This window comes from Cornus florida, unplaced genomic scaffold, assembly GCF_030987335.1.
Source record: "Cornus florida cultivar Cherokee Brave unplaced genomic scaffold, ASM3098733v1 CherokeeBrave_3.0.0_Hap2_Chr03, whole genome shotgun sequence".
Classification (NCBI taxonomy): Eukaryota; Viridiplantae; Streptophyta; class Magnoliopsida; order Cornales; family Cornaceae; genus Cornus; species Cornus florida.
In genome coordinates, this window is record NW_026775573.1 from 36,672,539 (window position 1) to 36,693,221 (window position 20,683).

Here is a 20,683-nt window from a genome sequence, read left to right on the forward strand (position 1 = left end):
AAGTCTTCTGCTGATCACGTGAAGGGCAGTTTTTTGAATTCAAATTCCTTCGGAAATGAGTCCAAATCTTTAGATGGTGAGATCACTCCTGCAAGCCCTCATGCAAACACGCTACCTACTTTGAAACTCTCACGTCACAACAGTACCGATCCTGTCACAACAAGTTCAAAGTGAACCCTCCCAGTTACTTCCTAACTACAACAATCCAAACCCAATGAACCTGAACTTGGTGCCCACAGCTCCCCAAAATGAATCTCACGTAAACCTACCCCAAGATCACCCCCAAAACTCACAGCCAAATCTAATACCCACCCAACCATTAATTCATGAAACTTGTCATCCCCATGCAGAACACAACTCCACAGACAAGAACCCTAAAAAAAATGAGCATATTAACCCAACCAATATCCAGCATCTGCCATCTTTGTCTGCAATAGCAACTTCAGCTGAGTCAACCTGGAAATTGCAATACCATGAACCATCCTTGCAGGATGACACAGTATTGGTGAATCCTCCTGAGGAACCTAAATTGCACGGTATTCACTACTGGCAATGTTGTCTACTTGGTTCCTTTTAAAGAAGGATGTCTTTTAAGCCTGTCTCTGCAAATGCAACCAAGCTTTGGGAGCATAAAGGACTCAAGCAGGTGGCCGCTAATTCAAAAGGTACCTTCTTTTTTCGTTTTGATAGTATGGATTGTTGTAAGAAAATTTTGGCTGGAGGTCAATGGTACTTAGCAGGGAAGCCAGTGTCTCTTCGACTATGGGAGCAAGAGGCTCCAAAATCTTCAAATTCACCAACCACCATGTCAATTTGGAGTAGCTTCTTCAATGTACCTTTTGAATATTGGTCTGCCACAGGCTTAAGTTATATGAGCAGTGCTGTCGGAAAGCCCCTCTTTGTTGATGAGAACACTAAGAACAGAAGTAGAGTTGATTATGTACGCATGTGTGTTGAAATTTCACCTGTTTCCCCACTACCAGCCTCATTTCAAGTGAATTTGGGGGATAGGATGGAAAATGTGAGGGTACAATACCCTTGGATCCCACATAAATGTGCCAAATGTCTTCTTTTTGGGTACTCCTCCGAGGAATGTTGTGCAGGGCATATGGAATCAGAGCCTCCACTGAATTTTCCACCAGACTTAAACTCTTGGCAGCTTGTTACAAGAAGTAAATGAAGATCAAAATGCCACCAAATCCCTAACCCTTTTCCACCTTCTAAACAGCAGCTTAATCATGACTCTGCATCCACCTCAGGAGCTATTAAAATGTTACCAGTAACTCAGCCTCAAGTGAATGTTGCCAACACAAACAATGTCCCCATTTCCAGTAACCAAACTGCACTGACACCATTGCCTAACCCTATCCGTCTTCTTGTTAATGACCATTCATTATCCACTGCAACCAATATGAAAGCCATTAATTTTGTCATAGACCTCTCACCCTCTAATCTCAAAACCAGCAGGAAAAAACTAGTTACCTCACCCACAACAGCAGTTGTTTCAAACCAGTTTGAATTCCCCCAGAGGACAATCTCAACATTGATAATAATTACTCAGTGGATTTGGCATCTTCTTCAGAGGGGGAAACCTTCTCCAGTAGCAATGATCCAACCTTTTCTCCTGCAGTGGAAAGGCTGCTGAAACCAAGGAAACCAGTTCACACTAAGCATTCTAAAATTGAAAGGAAGGCAAAGAAGGCTAAAGGTTTGACTACCCTAAAGGGGTATAGGGGTATAGGGGTATGTGTAACCTCAAATCTTCTTCCCAATGATTTGGGGAGCTTGGAACTTTAGAGGGTTGAACTCTCCCCTCAAACAAGAAGAGATTAGGTTCCTCATCAAGGATTCAGGTTTATGTCTTATAACAATTTTGGAGACCAAAGTTTGCAGTGATAGGGTGATTGCAATTCACAGATTCATTGCTCCCCATCGGCAGATTAAGTGCAATTACACAACCTCGGTTCTAGGGAGAGTTTGGATTCTATGGGATCCACTCAAGATTGATATTTTATCCTCAAATGAATGCAGTCAAGCAATTAGTTGTTCAGTTTTCCTCAGAGACCTGAAACTGAGGTGTGGGGCTTCTTTTGTATATGCTGCAAACACTATAGTGGAGAGAAGAGCCCTTTGGAGGCATCTAAAGCTTCATTCATTGCCTAATGAGCCTTGGATTCTTCTTGGGGATTTCAATGTTTTGTCATGTTAATGATTCCTATGGTGGAACTTTGAGATGGACACCTGGAATGTTAGATTTTAAAGATTTCCTGACCTCAAATGGTTTGGAAGACCTAAGATTTAGGGGCATTTTTCATACATGGTCTAATGACAGCTTTGGGTGTGCAAATATTTCTTATTAATAAAGATTGGATGGTTAAATTCCCACAGGCTGAATGCCAATTCTTACCCCATGGAGTCTCTGATCACTCTCCAATGGTTATTACCTTTGGAACAATTGCTCCCAAGAGGAACCTGCCCTTTAAGTTCTTTAACTTCTGGGCACTTCATCCTAATTTTTTTAGCCATTCTTGCCAATGTTTGACAAATGGAAATTCATGGTTCAAGAATGTTTTCACTGGTTCAAAAGCTTAGAGCTCTTAAGCAGCCTCTCAAAATGCTAAATAGAAAGGAATTCAGTGCACTCTCTGAGAGGGTGGCATCATGTAGAGAATAGCTTTTCCTTTATCAAAGAAACCTTGATTCCAACCTAGCCAATGACAACATCAGAGTTGATGAGAAGGTACTATCAAGAAAGTTTAATGACTTTGTATTAGCTGAAGAAATATTCTACAAACAAAGGTCACAAGTCCACTGGCTCAGACTGGCTCAGAGAAGGGGATTGTGATACCCCTAGATTTCCGGATGCGGGTTGGCTAGGTCCACGCCCGAATACCCGAGACTATCAAAACAAATGGCAATAATCGAACACAGAATACAAATAGGATAAATAGAATAAATAAAATTACTGAAAGAAAACTAATGTGCTAATCCAATAATGAAATCCTTAGAATAAATTATATATATAAGAACTATTCTGGTACATCCAAATCTCCAATACAAATTTAACTCGGGAATCCATCTAGTGGACCCCTATTCAAAACCCAATTGAAGATAAACTAACTAAAAAGGAAATCGAAAACTAAATATAAATAGCAGTCCTACGCAGTCGGAAGGATGAGTGACCGTCTCTGCTCAGCACGAACAAGCTCTAAGATTAGAATCGTCCGATACCTGAAAAATAATAATGGGTCAGGCTCACGAACAAGTTCTACTCTAACTACAATCCAAACAGAGACCCGATACGCAGATACATCCTAGATAACTCAATAATATTTATCTAGTCCATACATATATATATATATCCACACTAAGGGACTCTCATTGGACTATGAAGGGTGGTCTCAACCTGAATAGAAGGCAACATGCAAAATGCACCTGAGTGGGCATGAGTACCTAAGCCTAACAGGGTATACCCTCACCATCATAGTCAGCTACGCATCCTACTGCATATGCGCGCCCTAACCATCGACTCTGAGACTCAAACTCATATCGCAGTACCATAATTATATATATAAATTCCATCTGAAACCAATGTAGTGTTGGTCAACTGTTCGTTGCCAAGATACGATATATAAGTAGAATTTAAATGTTTTAATTAAATCCATTTTCTTCATCCAGAATAGGTATGAGTTAGTGTTTTGATCTAATCCACACCTAATATGCCACCGTCCTATACTGGTGCATAAAATTCATAAAATAAACCAATAATTGATGAAATAGATAAAGTAGTTCAACAATTAAAATCCAGAATAAGTAGGAGTTAGCGTTTTGAACTAACCTGTACCTAATATGCCACCGTCCCATTTTAGTGCATATAATCCACAATCAATCCATTAATTGATAAAACAGATAAAACAGTTCATCAATTCAAAATCCAGAATAACATCCATGTAATTGACAGAACAACATTTAATGATTTATCAATTAAAATCCAAAATAAGCATAATAAAATTTAATAAGTAGATGACCCTATTATGCATCCAATACAGATTTAAAAATCATATTACAGTCCATTAAATTGCTAAAATAAAGTGAAGCAGTTTAAATCGATCCCTTATATTCGATAACAACATGCAAACTTGTTTAAACTCTCATACTGTTCAAATCAATAGCATAAAGATAAAGATTATGCATCATGGGATCCTAATATGTCGTGAAAATAATTTAGAATCCCTTTTACTAACCCAAGACAGTCCTGAAATCTCAAAAAAAATCAAAACCGTGCTTTAAAAGAAATTCCAGTAAGTAACTGTGCAAAAGAGCTTGCTCTCAGAAATGAGAGAGCAATCTCCTACACAAGGGAGCTAGCCCCCCTACCTTGGGAGCAGGCTCTGTGACCTAGGGAGCTGGCTCCCTAATCCCATGGAGTCGGCTCTCTTTCTCACAAAGAGCTGTGGCCTAAAAATAAAGGGGAGCAGGCTCCTACCCTTTGAGAGCCGGCTCTACCCCTACTTCCTATCATCTTCCTCACCTCTGACAATGATAAAAACCCTCTATAATGTTTTGTTTAGGTTCCCAGAGGTCTGTTTATGTCCCAAATTATCCCAGAACACATAATAACACAATATGCATCATTAATAGCAATTATAATTACAATCGATGAAACAACTAATTCGATAAATCAGTTTCAAGTAACAACATATAATTCTGTTAAAAATCTAAATTAATATGCATACAGTTCAATTTTAAAGTTCGATTTAATCCTAGAGATTATCTAGGCATGCACAGAACACATGTCAAAGGGAGAGAGCAAGAAATAGAACTTGCCTATAGGTTTCGATTTGAAACCTTTAACCGTCTTCTGCCTAGAATTTCTGGTGACCTATGATTGTCGTCAAACCTTCTATTGCTCTGGTTCTATTCCATAAGTAGACCCTCTTTATTCCTCCTTGGTCCGGCCTTTCCCTTAGCCAAAACCCTAGCTTTTGCTCTCTGTTTTTCGATCAGACCTCACTATTCGTGAAATGGGTTTGTTGCTTCTAAACCCTGAGCAGACATAATGTTATATTTATATAAGCTTAATGCAAAACCTAATTCTAATTCTAAGAGGAAACAGAAAAGCAAAAAGAAAGAAAATAAAATATAAACTAAAAATATATAAGTCGGCTACGGATTTCATATTTATATAAAACCCTAAAATTATATTAATTAGATTAACCCTATATACATATTGTTAAGGGGTTGGGACCTTGATAAGCCCCCTAACAGCCATGGGATGCTGTCAGTGTGCACTCGGGGTGCCCAGTGGCATTTTCGTAAATATGGCGAAAAAGTGAAGTTTGGAGTTTTGACTCGGGATTTTTATGGGAGGTACCTTGAGTCCATAGAAGATGGTTGGCATAGACGTCACTCGATTTGGATGTTGGGAAGGGTTTGGAAGGCCATTATGACTCCTCAAGCATCGGTAATGTCTACTCCTGTCAAAGTGCTGATTTTCCTTAGAACTATACTAGGGAGGGGTCTGTTGAGCACATCAATTGGGCTATGGCATGGCTTGCTTAGAGGGCTTAGCCAACGTGCATGGGCACGTGTTGCACCACTCCTAGATGGTTGCATAAGAGGGGAGCATCCGAACTACCGAATGGCAAACAAGTGAGCAGTGGCGCGCGCGGGTGTCCAGGCGGGCGCACGGGCAGGGGTTCAGCCCGATGTGCTCGCGGGCGTGCAGTCGCATGCACACGGGCGTTCAGGCATGGCGCGTGTAGATGAGCACCAGCGTGCGTGGCGGCGTGCAACAGTGCGCTTATGGGCGTGCACTCGGACGTGCACACAGGCGTGTATGGCTTGGCACGCTGTGCACTTTGAGACATTTATATGTGGGTGTAGATTAGTGGGCTTGGCACGGGCTAGGTTCACAAAGTTGGCCCAGTTAGTTGGGGGAAGTTACTAGCACTTTCCATGCATGTGGCATGAGCAGAGCGTGCCAACAAGCTAGCAGTTGGGCTTGTCAACTACATATGTAGTGTTAATACATTTAGAGGGTGCCAGCACGACCCTAGGTGGATGGGGGTGTCATCCACCATTTTAGTAGGTAGTTGTGGGCGGTTTTGAGAGTTTGCCTATATATTGCTAATGTGGGTTCTGTAGAGAGTGGAGATTGAGAGTGAGACACCAAGTTGTGTTGTGAGAGACTCTTGTATGCTTCTGCAGGTTGAGGCATTTCCTTGTATTGTTTTGTGAACAATAGTAAAAGGTTGGAAGCCGTGTGCTTCTGTAAATTCGTAGGTGTTATTGTCCTTACATTCTTGCAACTATACTTGTGTGTGAGAGTGTTTTACTTGTTGTGTATTCTAGGCAGCAAGTGTGAGTTGGCTGAGCTAAGTTAGAAATTTAGAGAAAAGTTATTCATATTTCTGGCTTAGTGCCATTACAGGCCACTAGATTCGTATTTAGAATTTACTCCTATGACAATTGGTATTAGAGCCCAGAGTTGGGTTCATTATGGCTTGTGGTAATGCTACAGAAGCTCTCAGAGATCGTGTGACTTGTTTGGAGGCCTTGGTGGGTGCTCCACAATCTGACAATGCTACTGTATTGACAGAACAGATGGAATTGTTTGCAGTTGAGTTGCAGACAATACGATCAATGCTTGAAGAGTTTATGAGGGAAACAAACTCGAAGATGCAGATTATGGCGGATGATGTGATGTTCATGACAGACCTCTTCAAAGAACATATGAAGGATTTGGAGGGCGAGGTGGCTCTGTTGAAAAGGGCCATACACAATCAAACTGTTGTGGGAGAGAAACCATCATCTTCCAAAATCAAAATTCCAGAACCAAAGTCATTCGGGGGCAAGAGGAATGCCAAAGATCTGGAGAATTTCTTGTGGGATATGGAGCAATATTTTCGAGCATCCTACATTCCAGATAATGATAAGGTAACTATTACCAGTATGTATTTGTTTGGTGATGCTAAATTGTAGTGGCGGACTCTGGTGGAGGACGAGTTACGCCCCAAAATTACAATATTTGCAGAGCTGAGGAAAGAACTGAAGGAGTAGTGTAATACCCCTAGTTTTCAAAGGGATAAGATTGGAATTTAAATTTTATTTTATTTGCAATTTTAATTTGATTTTGTGAATATGTGCTTAGGTGTCAAATTTTGAATTTGCATAATGGTTTGGTTTAATTAATTATTTTATTTAAATGGTTTGTTTTCTTTAATTAGGTTTATTTGAATTAATTAATTGTTTAATTGTAGTTTTTATTTTCTTTAATTGAATTAAATTCACTTTTAATTGTTTAAATGCTTTGTTATTTTATTTGAATGAGTTAATTAGGTTTACATTATTAGTATATTAAATTGTAGGGTTTTATATTACGTTAGCTAAGGCCGACTAGGATTAGGGTTTAATTTTTTCATCATGGATTAGGATTGGGCTTAGGGTTTCTTAGTGCCTTTATATATACTATTATGTGTCTTCAAAGGGTTTAGAACCCTATACACGTACACTATAACAGATCTGGCTTTTACCAGCACTCAAAAGCGCTGGTAAAAGTCTTAAAAAATGCTTGTAATTGAATTACCAGTGTTTTTTCAAAAGCACTGGTAAAGCTTGCGTTGGTAGGGCTTTACCAGCGCTTTTTCAAAAGCGCTGGTAAACACCCTGTACCAGTGCTTCTTCAAAAGCGTTGGTAAATACCCTGTACCAGTGCTTTTGAAGAAGCGCTGGCATAGGGTATTTGCCAGCGCTTTTTCAAAAAGCGCTGGTATAGGGGTTATTTTAAAAAAAAAATTTATTATTTTTTCCCCCCTATGCCAGCGCTTCTTCAAAAAGTGTACTGGGGTCATTTTAATTTTTTTTTTTAATTATTTTTTTTCCCCTATGCTAGCGCTTTTTGAAGAAGCGCTGGTACTAGGGTCATTTTAATTTTTTTTTTAATTAATTTTCTTTTCCCTGTCCCAGCACTTTTTCAAAAAGCGCTGGTACAGGGGTCATTTTAATTTTTGTTTTATTATTTTATTTTTCCTTATACCAGCGCTTTTCCAAGAAGCGCTAGTACTGGGGTTATTTTATTTTTTATTTTTTTCCCCCTATGCCAGTGCTTTTTGAACAAGCGCTGGTAGAGTAGTTTTTTTTTTTTTTTTTTTTAAATTTTTTTTATAGCTACTAAATGTCATCCAATATAACACAAATCAATATAAAAATACCATCTCAATTGTTTTTACATAATACAACCACAAGTTTACCTGCTGCCAATATGAAAAATACCGTCGAAATTGGCTACTAATTGATAAAGCTGGTAAATGTCAACCAAAAAACCAAAATGTATACTAATACAACCACAAGTTAACCTGCCACTATGAAACTACCATCCAAATTGTCTAGATAAAGCTACTAAATGTCACACAAAAAGAATTAAGAATTTTTGGCAAATGTAGTACAAGTTTTTCAAAAAGGACCCATCCAAGGGGAAGGAAATTCAGAAAGCACAGCCACGACCCCATCTTCAGCTTCAACTTCAACAAGTCTTCTTACCCATTTGATTTGAATTATCCTACATTTTTTATAAATTCATTAAGCGCACATTATAATAAATGAAAATTTAACATATATATAAGAGAAATTAAAAGTTCATAACCTTAATTGAATTGGCATCACGACTAGAAAATGAATTTGGGGACACTCTAGGAGGAGCATTTAAAGAATCAGAACCTTTCAAAATAACAGAACAAAATACATGAAATCTTGGCATAAGTAAACATATATTTAGTAAAGAGTAAAATTAATAATAAATATACCTGTCCACTACAATTTTGTTGTTGCATTTGCTTTAACATAGCCACCTGTTGTTGTAAATTTTCCAACTTGTCGTCATAGTTGGCTCGTAAATTTTCCAACTTATTGTCATAGTCGGTTTGCATTTTTGAAATCGTCTCCTGCAACTCTACACGTGCAGCACGTGCCTCCTCCTGAGATTTTTTGACATTATTAATCAGTTCAGCTTTACTAGGAGAAGGCCCCCAAACATCGCTTGGTGTAGGCCCGAAGCCAAGCATCCGCACACAACCAATTCTTTCTTCTCCCCTCACAATGGAGAACAAATCATTGGAACTGCCAATAGGCGAGTCAGAGTAACTTTTTTGAAGTTCTCTTATGTTTTCCCGCCAAAAAAAAAAAAAAAAAAAAAAAGTTTGAACTACCATGACATACTGCTATGAAACATCCAGACAAATCTAATGAAATGATAGAATAGGAATGCAGAAACAGCTGAATAGAAAAGTAATTAGATAACAAATTGATAATGACGAAAGCCAAGTGTTCTGAAACAACAGTGCATCACACAATGTGAAAATATAGTTGTGACATCCCTTTGAACTTTCATACAATCTTTAAAGCTTCAAAATGTGCTGAGATAGGATCCGTGTAACAACCCCTAAGAGACACTTGTTTTTTCCTTTTTTTTTGGGTAGGGGTTGGGGTTTTATTCGGTGACATTTTTAATCCTCAATTACTTGAACATTCATCTTTTCCGATGAAAATCAGGTGATAAAATGGCTTCCTTTTAAAGAAGGTTGTGTTTGGAAATTGGGATACCATGTTTGTAAAACTGCAGCAATATTAGAGTAATGTACTGTATTTTTAGCTTTTCCATTAGATGTAAATTTAGCTTTCAAAAAGTTTTTATTATCTACATTCTACCTAACTTTTGTTAATTACTCAATCTTGAACTTGTTTTAAAGGCTGCTTTCAATAAGATTGAGTACAGATCTAGCATTTGTCATAATTTGAACAAAATTGCTTCTTAAACTCAAATCCACATTTGAGTAATTTGAACTCTACCATTAAGGCTCCTCTAATGTCACCAAATCTGTTTTTTATTTTTTTATTTCCTTTTCTCCTTATAAATTATATAATTACAAATGTTCTTATCTATGTTTAAACAAATCACAGATCTTGTTTCTATATCCTGTTAAGAAAAAGAAAAATGAGGCATCAAATTTTGGATTATGCAGAAAACAAAGATACAATGTAGTGATGTTTCTAAAGAATTGTCAAGTTGGGTAACTGCTGACAAATTGTTCAGTGATCCGGAAAATGACTGTATTTCTTAGTCAGTTGTCTCAACAAAATTTTCAATGTAAAGCCAAAACTAATCCACCATATCCTCAAATTTTCTGACTGGAAATAGGTATTTTATTGAGAGACTACATAAGTGCCAATTATTTGAGCATGTAGTAGAATAATCTGAACATTCAGTTCTAGCTAAAGTCTGAACTCTACCACTTTATTTTATTTTCTCTATTTTAAAAATTCAGCTGCTAATTTTTCAGTTATGTTGCTCTATTGTTGCAATGATATTGTTCTGGTTGTACCGTTTATAGCATATCATGGTATGCTCTATAAGTTTGAACACAGGTTGGGAAGTATTTTTTAAAACCCTAGATTCTAAATAAAGTACAAAAGAACTGAAATCCCAATAAGCTATGAACATGTAATGCTTAAATATACATGTGTATGTATAATATATATATATATACCTAAGCTTTCATGACAAAAACAAAAGTATTTAAATGAAGTAAATAGAGAAAAGATGAATGTAGCTTCACAAACATCAACCCTTGCCCTTGGAGAGAGGGAGTCAGAGAGTCAGAGGAAAAGCAACTGCTAACTTGTATGTATGGGTTTTGTTTTAAATTTTTTTCTAAATCAACTAATTAGGCTCTGTAATTCTTGTTTTGCAAACTAAATCCTATTTGGTGAAATTTTTTATGATCTTTTTTATATAAATTTTTTTTTTTACAATATAAAGTAACAAAATTTGCATTGCATTTTGAGGTAATCACCGCAATCTACTTTTTATTTCAGCAAACAAAAAAAATAATAATAATAATAATAATAATTTCTATAAAAACTATTCCTGTTTTATTATTATTTTTTATTTTTTGTTGTCCATTATATATGTCTACAAGAAAATTTGAATCTGGGCATGAAAAAAAAAAAAAAAAAAAGAATCGCAAGAAGAATTAGAAATCTACAGAGATTGAATCTGAAACAATTTTTATCAACATGCCAAGCTTTTTGAAGATGGAAATCTTTTCAGAACTGAAAAAAAAAAAAAAAAAATCACAAGAAGAACTTTGACAAGCAAAAGTAGTTAATTGGTCAAAAGAAGAGATAGTCCTTAATCAATCAATTGTTTAAAGAAACATTGTTAATTAACTAAAATTGAATTAAACAAAAGTTGATTTTGGTTGATATATTTTGATTTTGCCCACCCCATTGAGAAATCCTAGATCCGCCCTTAGCTCTAGCTTTTACATGCTTCCATTCGTAAGTCTCTCTCTTGTTGATTACTCATCGCAGATTTGAGTTTCAAAGGAAGATGAACAGGGTGGAAATGGTTTTGGGGGAAAATCGGTGGGCACTTGGTGGGGGCAGTTCATCGACTTCACTCCAAAAAGAGTGTCATTATAATGTTTTGTTAATGTTTCTTCCTTATCCTACATCGACATTTGGTCAATTTGGACCACCATAGGGTACTTTATAGATCATGAATAAGTGTTTAGTGGCCTTTACATAGCTTGTATATAATATTTGAAGTTGTCTACATTCAAAAGACCATTGCCACAATATATGAGTAAGAAATTAACACGAACAACAAATAGCAAATACTTCTTCTCCAACACACAAATCAATCAACAAGAAGCCTCCACATACAATATTCCCATACTCCCATGCTTTTCAACAAATATAAGAAAGTAAATTGCCTCCACACGGGCCGATGATTTAAAAATTGGTCACTTCAAGGCACGTAACCCCCTAATACAGCATAAAGAGTTTAAAAATTGGTCACTTCAAAGCACGTGACCCCCTTTTTGCAAAATGGAAGCATGAAAACTTACAATCATCTTCGAAGCAGCAGCATCAGTAGCTTTGCCATCCTTATTTACATGTGTGTGGATGAATAAATCTGCACGAGAAAGCTGAATACCTTCGTCTTCCTCAATCTATAAAAGAAACATAGACATTGTGATATATATTATTTACCACTAACATTTATAATCATTCAATGACATAAGAATTGAAATAATTTATATTTTCCATAAAAACTTCAACTAACCTCTGTAGAAACACATGCAAAGCTTTTTGTCCCTGTAATATGCATCATTGTCTGCTTCCCACGACGTTCTTTATTTTTTTTGCTGACCTCCTACAAAAAGTGAGAAAAAGTAAACGTTCTTTGAGTAAAGAACATTCCACCTAAAATAATGATTGAAAGCAGGTAAACTATAAATTCAACTCATCGACTTCAAAAAACATTGTGATAGATGGAGGATTACCTTCGCCATAGGCGTACCCCAATGCCTGACCAAAAATTCCCAATGCTCATTTTCAACATCAGGTGGTGGGTTTGCCAATCTTTCTTCATCTGAATCCCTAACCGAGTAGTATTCATTTTTTAATTCACACTTGTACCCCCTCCATTTTTTTCCGATGGAGGATAATGTCCACTGTTTTGACATGATTCCCACATCATATTTTCCCTGAAAATGTGATAATTGCTACATATTAGTCCACTTTTTCCATAAAAATTATTTTAATGTTATTGAAGGGTTTTACCTTTATAATATTCCACATATCCTCCTTCAGCCGTTTAGGCATCTCCCACCAAATTTTGTAGTACAAATGAGCTAATTTACCATTCCGGGTAAGTGTTCCCAGATAATTAGTATATTTACCACTTCCAGGACTGATCGGCTGTCCAAACTTATTAACCCTAAACAAAAATTAACAATTGTAGATGTTTAGTACAAAAATAAAGATAGAAGTCCTTTTTTCTCCTTCATATTGAATATAGTCTAATTATGTAAACTATATAAGATGATATATATATATATGTACCTTAAAGGTAATAAGGTTGTCGCGTCTATGACATTCTTGCATCGTGTTAGGCCCCGTCTCTTCTTCGGCGGTGGTTGGGATGATTTTGAAGTTGAAGCTTCGGTATTTTGTTCATTCACTTTTTCCACTTCACTAACCGTTCGTTTCATTGTAAGCTTATTATTTATCCTTCCTTGAAAAGCCTCCAAAAAAAGTGAGAATTCAGTTAAGAGAATGCAATCAAATTGTTAAAAAAAGCGGTCCAGGAAAAACCAATAAAAAGAAATAAAAGTATTTTCATATTAAAAAATGATTGTCTAGCAAGTGCTGACCCCATTTACAAGAAGAACTGAAAGCTACTAAGATTTACAACAGTAAAATGAAAAAAGCAAGAGACCATGAGCAAGGAATAAAGGAGGATGGTATACCTAAAAGAATTAATCTAAATAGCAGGGCCAAGTAGTTGCTTTTCTATTTCATTCAAAGACTTGTTCAAGGAAGGTTTGGCCGAGTAATATTTGCCATCACTTGTGATGCATTAAATTAAAACAAATAAATAGAGACAATCCTGTTCTTAGTTTCATGCAATTCATGTTGATATATTTAATGGATTTATAACGCTCTCTTACTCCTTGATAACGAACTCCTAGAATTTACAAATCCAAACACAGTCCAAATTCATGTAAATATTTTATCAGTTTATATTACCACATATGATCTACTACAAGAATAATATACAATTATGATATTTTATGCTTCTGCTTGCACAACCAACAGGAATTTCAGGAATGACACCATTTATGTCAATTTGGATGACATGTGTAATATGAAGTACGGTACCTTTATGGATTTCGTCAATATATAGGATGGTTGAGGCTGTTGAGCACTTGTATAGAAAATATGATAAGCAACAAAAATCTATTTATCACAGCTTTTTAAAGTAGCATCATTATTCATTACCTGATCTATAAAGGCTCTCAAGCAAATGCTGAACAGAATAATTTTGATCAAGACAACACCCAGCCTGGCCTTCCTACCAAACGGAGCATTAAGCTCATTACTATAACACACACAAACATATATATGTATATGTATATAATGAACTTCTCCTCTTTTCGCTGTAAGATTTCTTAATTAGAGTTTATGTTCTTGTGTTATGAAGCACCAACTATTGTTTAAAAGCACCTTTTCTATTTTTTTTTAGTATTATGTATGGTGGAATAATTTTTTTATCTGCTTTACTTTAGAGGGTCAATTGCTTGATTATAAGTAACAATGAAGGTTTAAAGTTAATTAATTATATGGGATCAGTGTGATTAAAATAATGTCTGATATATTTTTACCTACCAATTGGCCAAGTCAAAAGGTCCGGAATTGTTTGTCTGTTTTGTTTTTGTTATTTTTCTTTTGTGATTGAAAAGCCAAGTGTTGGACATTTCTTAGTTCTGTAGTTATTCTTTTTTAGCTAGCTATTCTTTGAAATTTGAAATTTGAAATTTAATTGGCCATGGTAAGCAAGAGAAGTAAAAACAATGTTATAATTGGTTCATATTATTATATATAGTGATATTGTTCTTTTAATAACCTTAATAGTGTCAAAAACAAAAAGAGATACTATACTATGCTAATGGTAATGAACGCATCAAAAGCATATATCTATCTTATGCATGACAAGTAAGTGAATACTAAATGGAATTTGTGTGATAAAGCAAGTTGAATCTTTTGGCACACACACAAGCAACCCACCCAAAAAGGTAAGGTTTGAAGCAATTCATGGAAAAGTGATTTCTAGAATGAACTTCCTAAATAAACTTTAAGCCCTAACTTTTGCATAAAATACTAGATTTTTGTTCCATTTGACTAAAAATGCAAGTAGTTGTAATATATATGGTCTTTTCTGATTTAAATAAGTGCCAACCCTACACTTTGAGAGAGGTTAGGGGCTAATCTTAGATGTTTAAAATAGGTGTTCCAAAGAGAGATCACTCTTGGTCCACCTTCAAACTTTTTCCAAAAAGTGGCATCAGTAAAAAAATAATAATTCTATTGGTCATTTACACATCATTAGTGATTGAGGTTACTTCCAAGTGCACCCTTTTTACACAGAGATGTTCAGATACTGAAATGATCAAATCATAGTCCAGAAAATAATACATGATGTTTATAAGTTTTCAACCAATAAGAACTACATGAATGCTCATGATGTAGATAAACTATACATGTGTTGGCACCAAAAACTGGCAGTCATCTCAGCGATGACGTGGACCAATGAGAAATTGACAAGTGTTTATTATGTCTTAAGGGAAGTCTGCCAATAGAGAGACAAAAGGAGAAAATCTAGGCAAATATATTTCAGCCACTTTGTTGATAAGGTTGTTGCTAAATATATTTGTAGAGATTTGAATCAATTCAAATATGTCATCAATTCAAAAGAGAAGACTTAAGAGATTTAGTTACAATAAATAACTAAATCCCAATGAAGTGGGAATTTCAACAAGAAAGGAATAGCCGTATAAGTTCAAAAGTTACAAATGGCCATTAGGCCATTTAAGGGAATGAAACGGGCTGCTAAACTTAAGGAGGGGAGTTGCTAAAAATTAGCAACTTTTCAGCAACTTTCTAGCAACGTTTTAGCAATATCTCGGCAACTTACATGTGATTAAATCGAGGAAGGTTGTTTTTACAGAGATTTCCTACTGAAACAAAACAAGAAAGGAAGCGGAATAACAATAGGATTTGACTGAGTTCAAATTGTGAAGAGAAAGAATCAAAGAAGGAGAGATTTTCTAGCAATAACTTAGGAAAATAAGTTGAGATAGAACTTCTATAAATAGAAGTATTGTATTCCATTTCCAATTCGTCCAGCACCACCACAAAACATGCATTTCAACTAAAAATGTTTTCAATTGACTCTACGTCATTTTCCTATCAATTTCTTTATTTCAATTTAATGGCAATTGATTAGATCCTCGTCAACTATTTCGATTCAGCCATTTACTTTCTTTCAGTTTCAATTATGCCAATTTTAATTACGTAATTTTAGTTAGGCTTTCAATTCAATGGCAATTGATTAAATTCTTGCCATTGAATCGTAGTGACAATTGATTAAATTCTTGTCATTACTTGGCTGATGGCAATTGATTAAATTCTTGCTATCACGTTTCAGTGGCGATCGATTAAATTCTTGCCATTGTGTTTGGCTGATGGCGATTGATTAAGTTCTCGCCATCACGTTCGGCCGGCGATCGATTAAGTTCTTGCCGCCTGTCTTCACTCGGCCATTCCATCCATTCAAACATTCATCAGCCGTTGCATTTCTTTAGACACTCTAAAAAGTCCTTGCTACAAACAAGGCATAAAAGAACCTTGCTGAGAGTTCTTACTAGTCTCTCTCCCACACAATCGCCTGAGAGTCAGCCATCGGAAAAAGGGATAGGCTGGTGTTCAATTACATATTTTGGGTATTTTGTACAAATACTCTGGCACGCCCGCGAAGAGTCCATCGACTGGCGTAGGGAACAAAAACCGTGCGAACACGTTTTGGCACGCCCGGTGGGACCACTACTAGAGTGTTATAAAAGAGGCAAATATGCCGCGGCCCACAAAAAATTCTAAGGCCGTGGCTACTGATGAAGATTTGGAGGAAGGCGATCAGCTAGTACAGGCTGAGAACTCTGCAGCAGGTCCTACTGATGAGTTAGCCGTACTTCAAGCACAGGTTAGCTCCTTGGTAGATGCAATGGGAAGGATGGGAGCACGCTACAATGACTTGCATGAAAATATGTCCCAACTCTCAGCCTTTATTTTGAACAAGCCGACTCAAGCTAGCAGCTCCAACAATCAGGAATCGGCTTCTCAGCCGAATCTATCACAAGCTGCTCGGCCAGAGAGGGCAATTGAAACATCACAGCTATGGCCGCCAGTAGTGACACTCCAACCAGGTGCAACATCAAGTCAGCCGGTTCATACGCTACTCACCTGGGCAGAAAGCTATCCTCAGCCTACGTTGGCAGGTTCTAATCAGCCACCAGTAGCAGGTTCGTGGCCACAGGTAATTCCACCAACATGTCACAAGGAAACAATTAACAACCACATGTTAACATCACAACAAATACCTTTGGCCTACCATATCTATAACACCCATTATCAAAATCATTATGGATCACATGCTGCTATTGTACTGTTCTGAGGTAATCAACTGCTGGTAGACCTAATACAATTCACACTGGTGTGCTTACTTGTCTAAAGCATAGCCACAATATAAGAAAAAACACACACACTGCTGTGTGTCTACAAACAGATGCCTGAAATTTATTATGAGATAATACCAATCTTGTTTGTTTGTTTTTTTTTGGGTAAATAATCTTGTTGTTGTTATTTGTATCATGTGATAAAGATTAATCGATCCTATCTGAAGATTGCAGTCTTTCAAAAACAAAGAACTTGTTTTGTGTTTGGGAAGGCATATTATATAAAGGATATATATCAGCAAAATTGCATATCACACCACACAAGTGTAAGCTTGAAGGATGATTTGATTCAGTGGACCACAATTTTAGTACAAGAATGACAATTTGTATTGATTGAATTCATGTGCTTCCTTAGCGCCATTCAAAGAAAAAAAAAAAGAAGTAGCTTTTAGACCTGAACAGCAAAAGTATAATACTAGTAATCCTCATAGAATGAGTTAATCAACATCGAAATTGTGGGAGCTTTTCTGCTGCTACTACTAAATATTCTACTGGAAAATTTTCGTCTACCCAATTAATCAAACGATCAATGAAAGAATTTGTTGACACTTTTGCATCTTACATTGTCAATTTTAAGATGCCTCTTAATGGCTGCTTTAACACGTCTATGAAGCTTGAGTCTTAGCTCATTATATAAAAAGGGAGTTAGCTATCAAGGTGTTTCCGACCCATTTAATAACCCATTGCTCTCTCTCTCTCTCTAGACACAAAAAAAAAAGAAAGAAAGAAATTACCTGAAAAATGAAATCAGACTAATCAACGACAAAACTTGTTCTAACAATCTAAGCTACAATCGATTATTTCCTCCTGTACAAAGAAAAAAAAAATTGAAAACAACAATTTAAGGTACAGAATGAGATCAAATAGTGGTTGCAGAATCATTGAAATTGGGAGGATACGTTGTCGCGTGAACTAAATTCCAATCTCAAATCAAACCCACCTGATATTGTTTACTGCTTTGGCTGTTTCCATATTCCCGACTTGATGACGTCACTTCTTCCCCTACGCACTCGAAGCCGAATTGCTTCAAAATCTACTTAGATGATGTCTGGAATAGGAATGGTTAGGTTGGGAATAGGAAGACAGAGAGTGATGGTTCAAGCTTTCACTTGAAGAACTTACATTGTGAAAAGGAAGTTGGAATCGTTGACCGGTGATGGAAGGGCGCGATCGGTGATGGAAGGGCGAGACCGTGATAAAGGAGAGAGAGCTGTGATGGAAGGCGAGAGAACGGCTGAAGGATTAGGGCTATTGCAAAATGAAATGGGAAAGTGGAGAATACAATGTTAATTCCCCACACAATGACGTAGTTTTAGGGCCCAAATATTCTATATATAAATTAACGGAGGGAAGGTAAAAAAATATGGAGGGAAGTGGAAAAATGGGGACACCTATACCAGCGCTCCTACAAAATGCGCTGGTACTATTACACCTATCCCAGCGCTTTTTCTAGGAGCGCTACTATTACACCTATACCAGCACTCCTACAAAGAGCACTGGTACGCACTTATACCAGCACTTTTAAAAAAGCGCTGGTACGATTACACCTATACCAGCGCTTTTTTTATGATTACACCTATACCAGCGCTCCTAGGAAAAACGCTGGTACCATAACACCTATACCAGTGCTTTTAAAAAAAGCACTGGTAATATTAAACCTATACCAGCGCTTTTTTTAGAAGCGCTGGTAAAAACCTAATATGTTGTAGTGGTACAGCATAATATAGAGAGAAAACAGAGAGGTGGTGAGAAACAGACAGAACAACTTTGGTGAGGGTTTAGCCGTGGCTTGAAGAACAGACATAGGAGAAGGGAAGATTGAGCCCTAGGAGACTGAACAGTGAATTGGACGTCGTTGGAAAGCTTAGGAAGACGGTGACATGGTTTTGAATCCAAAACTGTAAAGGCAAGTTCTTTTCTTCCTCATTCCCTTTGGTTTGGTGTTCTGTGCACCTAGGTAGCCTCTAGGGTTTATTAATCATGAACTGAGTTTTAGGATTGGGCTTATGGTTTCTTAGTGCCTATATATATACTATTATGTGTCTTCAAAGGGTTTAGAACCCTATACACGTACAGCGTAATATAGAGAGAAAATAGAGAGATGGTGACAAATAGACAGAATAACTTTGGTGAGGGCTTGGCCGTGGCTTGAAGAACAGACATAGGAGAAGGGAAGATTGAGCCCTAGGAGACTGAACAGTGAATTGGACATCGTCGGAAAGCTTTGGAAGACGGCGACATGGTTTTGAATCCAAAACTGTAAAGGCAAGTTCTTTTCTTCCTCCTTCCCTTTGGCTTGTGTTCTGTGCATCTAGGTAGCCTCTAGGGTTTATTAATCATGAACTGAGTTTTACAGTTATATTAGATGCTATATTGATGCTCTGTATGTGTTGAAATCTGTTCAAGCATAGTTCGTGCATGTCTGATTTAAATTGTGTTCATAAAGCATGTTTAGTTTGTAGAACTTGTAATCTATGTATTGGATTTCAACTGCTATAAACACACCATGGGGATTGTACTGGACACAGTTAAGACTATTAGAAATAGTATAAAACTAGATAGAAAGGGTTGGAAGTGGCCAGCGTTGAAGAAGAAGGTCGCAGAAAGCGCAGACGCAAGAGACGGCTCTCAGAGAGGGAGAGAGCCGGCTCCAGGAGGAGGGAGCCGGCCCCCCCCATTGTAGAGCCGGCTCTACCGATCTAGAGAAGGCTCCAAGAATTTGGAGCGTGCTCTTTTGTTTTCTGGAGCCTGCTCTACAAGTTTTAGAGCTGGTTCTCCTACGGGAATTGTTTTCTGAAGTTTTCTGGGCAGTGTTTGGATGGTTTAATGTTCCTGAACTGCTTTGTGAGTGTACTGGGGTTCCTAAGTGAAGTTTTAAGAGTAATTAAAATCTCTTATTGCATGGTTTATGTTCTACGTAAAAGAATGGAACAGTATAAAAGTAAACAATTTAGCATACGGTTAATGGATGGGAGGAACTGAATTGTTTAATTTAATTTTAACAATTTGTCGGATTATAGCATGAATATAAATCTTGTTTAAAATGCATGATTTTTATTTTTGACTTTGATCATCTGTTATTTGTGAAAACTTATCTGCAATAGTTTTGTCATGTATGGCTTTTATCGTCTTTGTTTTAACATAGAAGTCACCACTGTGTTATTTTTGGTATTGAATTTTACTGCAATAAATCAAAGTCTGGATTAATACTAGATGTAATTTAAGACCTGTAAGTTCAATTTAGAGGAAGAACAGTAAGGTCGGATGTGCCGGAGATGAAGCAGAAGACGTGTAGTAGGGAAAAGAGAAGGCTCTTGAAAAACTTGGAGAAGGCTCTCCCTTAGTTGGAGACGTCTCTTGTAACTTAGAGCCTTCTCCAATTTTTTAGAGAAGGCTCTAGGTGATTTAGAGCCTTCTCCAGTTTTTTAGAGAAGGCTCTTTTCAATAGTGTTTTCAGAATTTTTTTTTACGAACTATATTGTTACTGTTGGAGCATGGAAACTGTTTTGTTGACTCTGGGGTTTTACAGAGGGATTATAAGGTTG

General features: G+C 36.8%; 1 protein-coding gene and 1 long non-coding RNA gene across 2 annotated transcripts; one reads left to right on the top strand and one right to left on the bottom strand.

Annotated features, from left to right (window-relative positions):
- The first annotated feature begins 583 nt into the window (after positions 1-583).
- On the top strand, positions 584-1,645 carry LOC132301449 (uncharacterized). Its single transcript, XM_059798699.1, has 2 exons — positions 584-1,172; positions 1,260-1,645. The coding sequence occupies exons 1-2, from the start codon at positions 584-586 to the stop codon at positions 1,643-1,645; spliced, it is 975 nt and encodes a 324-aa protein (XP_059654682.1).
- Positions 1,646-12,133: 10,488 nt separating this feature from the next.
- On the bottom strand, positions 12,134-13,917 carry LOC132298741 (uncharacterized). Its single transcript, XR_009479944.1, has 3 exons — positions 13,849-13,917; positions 12,348-12,551; positions 12,134-12,217 (listed from the first exon to the last, which is right to left on the bottom strand). It is a non-coding gene; the product is annotated as an uncharacterized LOC132298741 (long non-coding RNA).
- Positions 13,918-20,683: the final 6,766 nt, after the last annotated feature.

Excerpts from the sequence above, each read along its gene's own strand:
- LOC132301449 (XM_059798699.1), top strand. The coding sequence starts at position 584 with ATGTCTTTTAAGCCTGTCTCTGCAAATGCAACCAAGCTTTGGGAGCAT. Across the intron at positions 1,173-1,259 it reads TTGGCAGCTTGTTACAAGAA|GAGCTATTAAAATGTTACCA; the intron begins GTAAATGAAGAT and ends CATCCACCTCAG.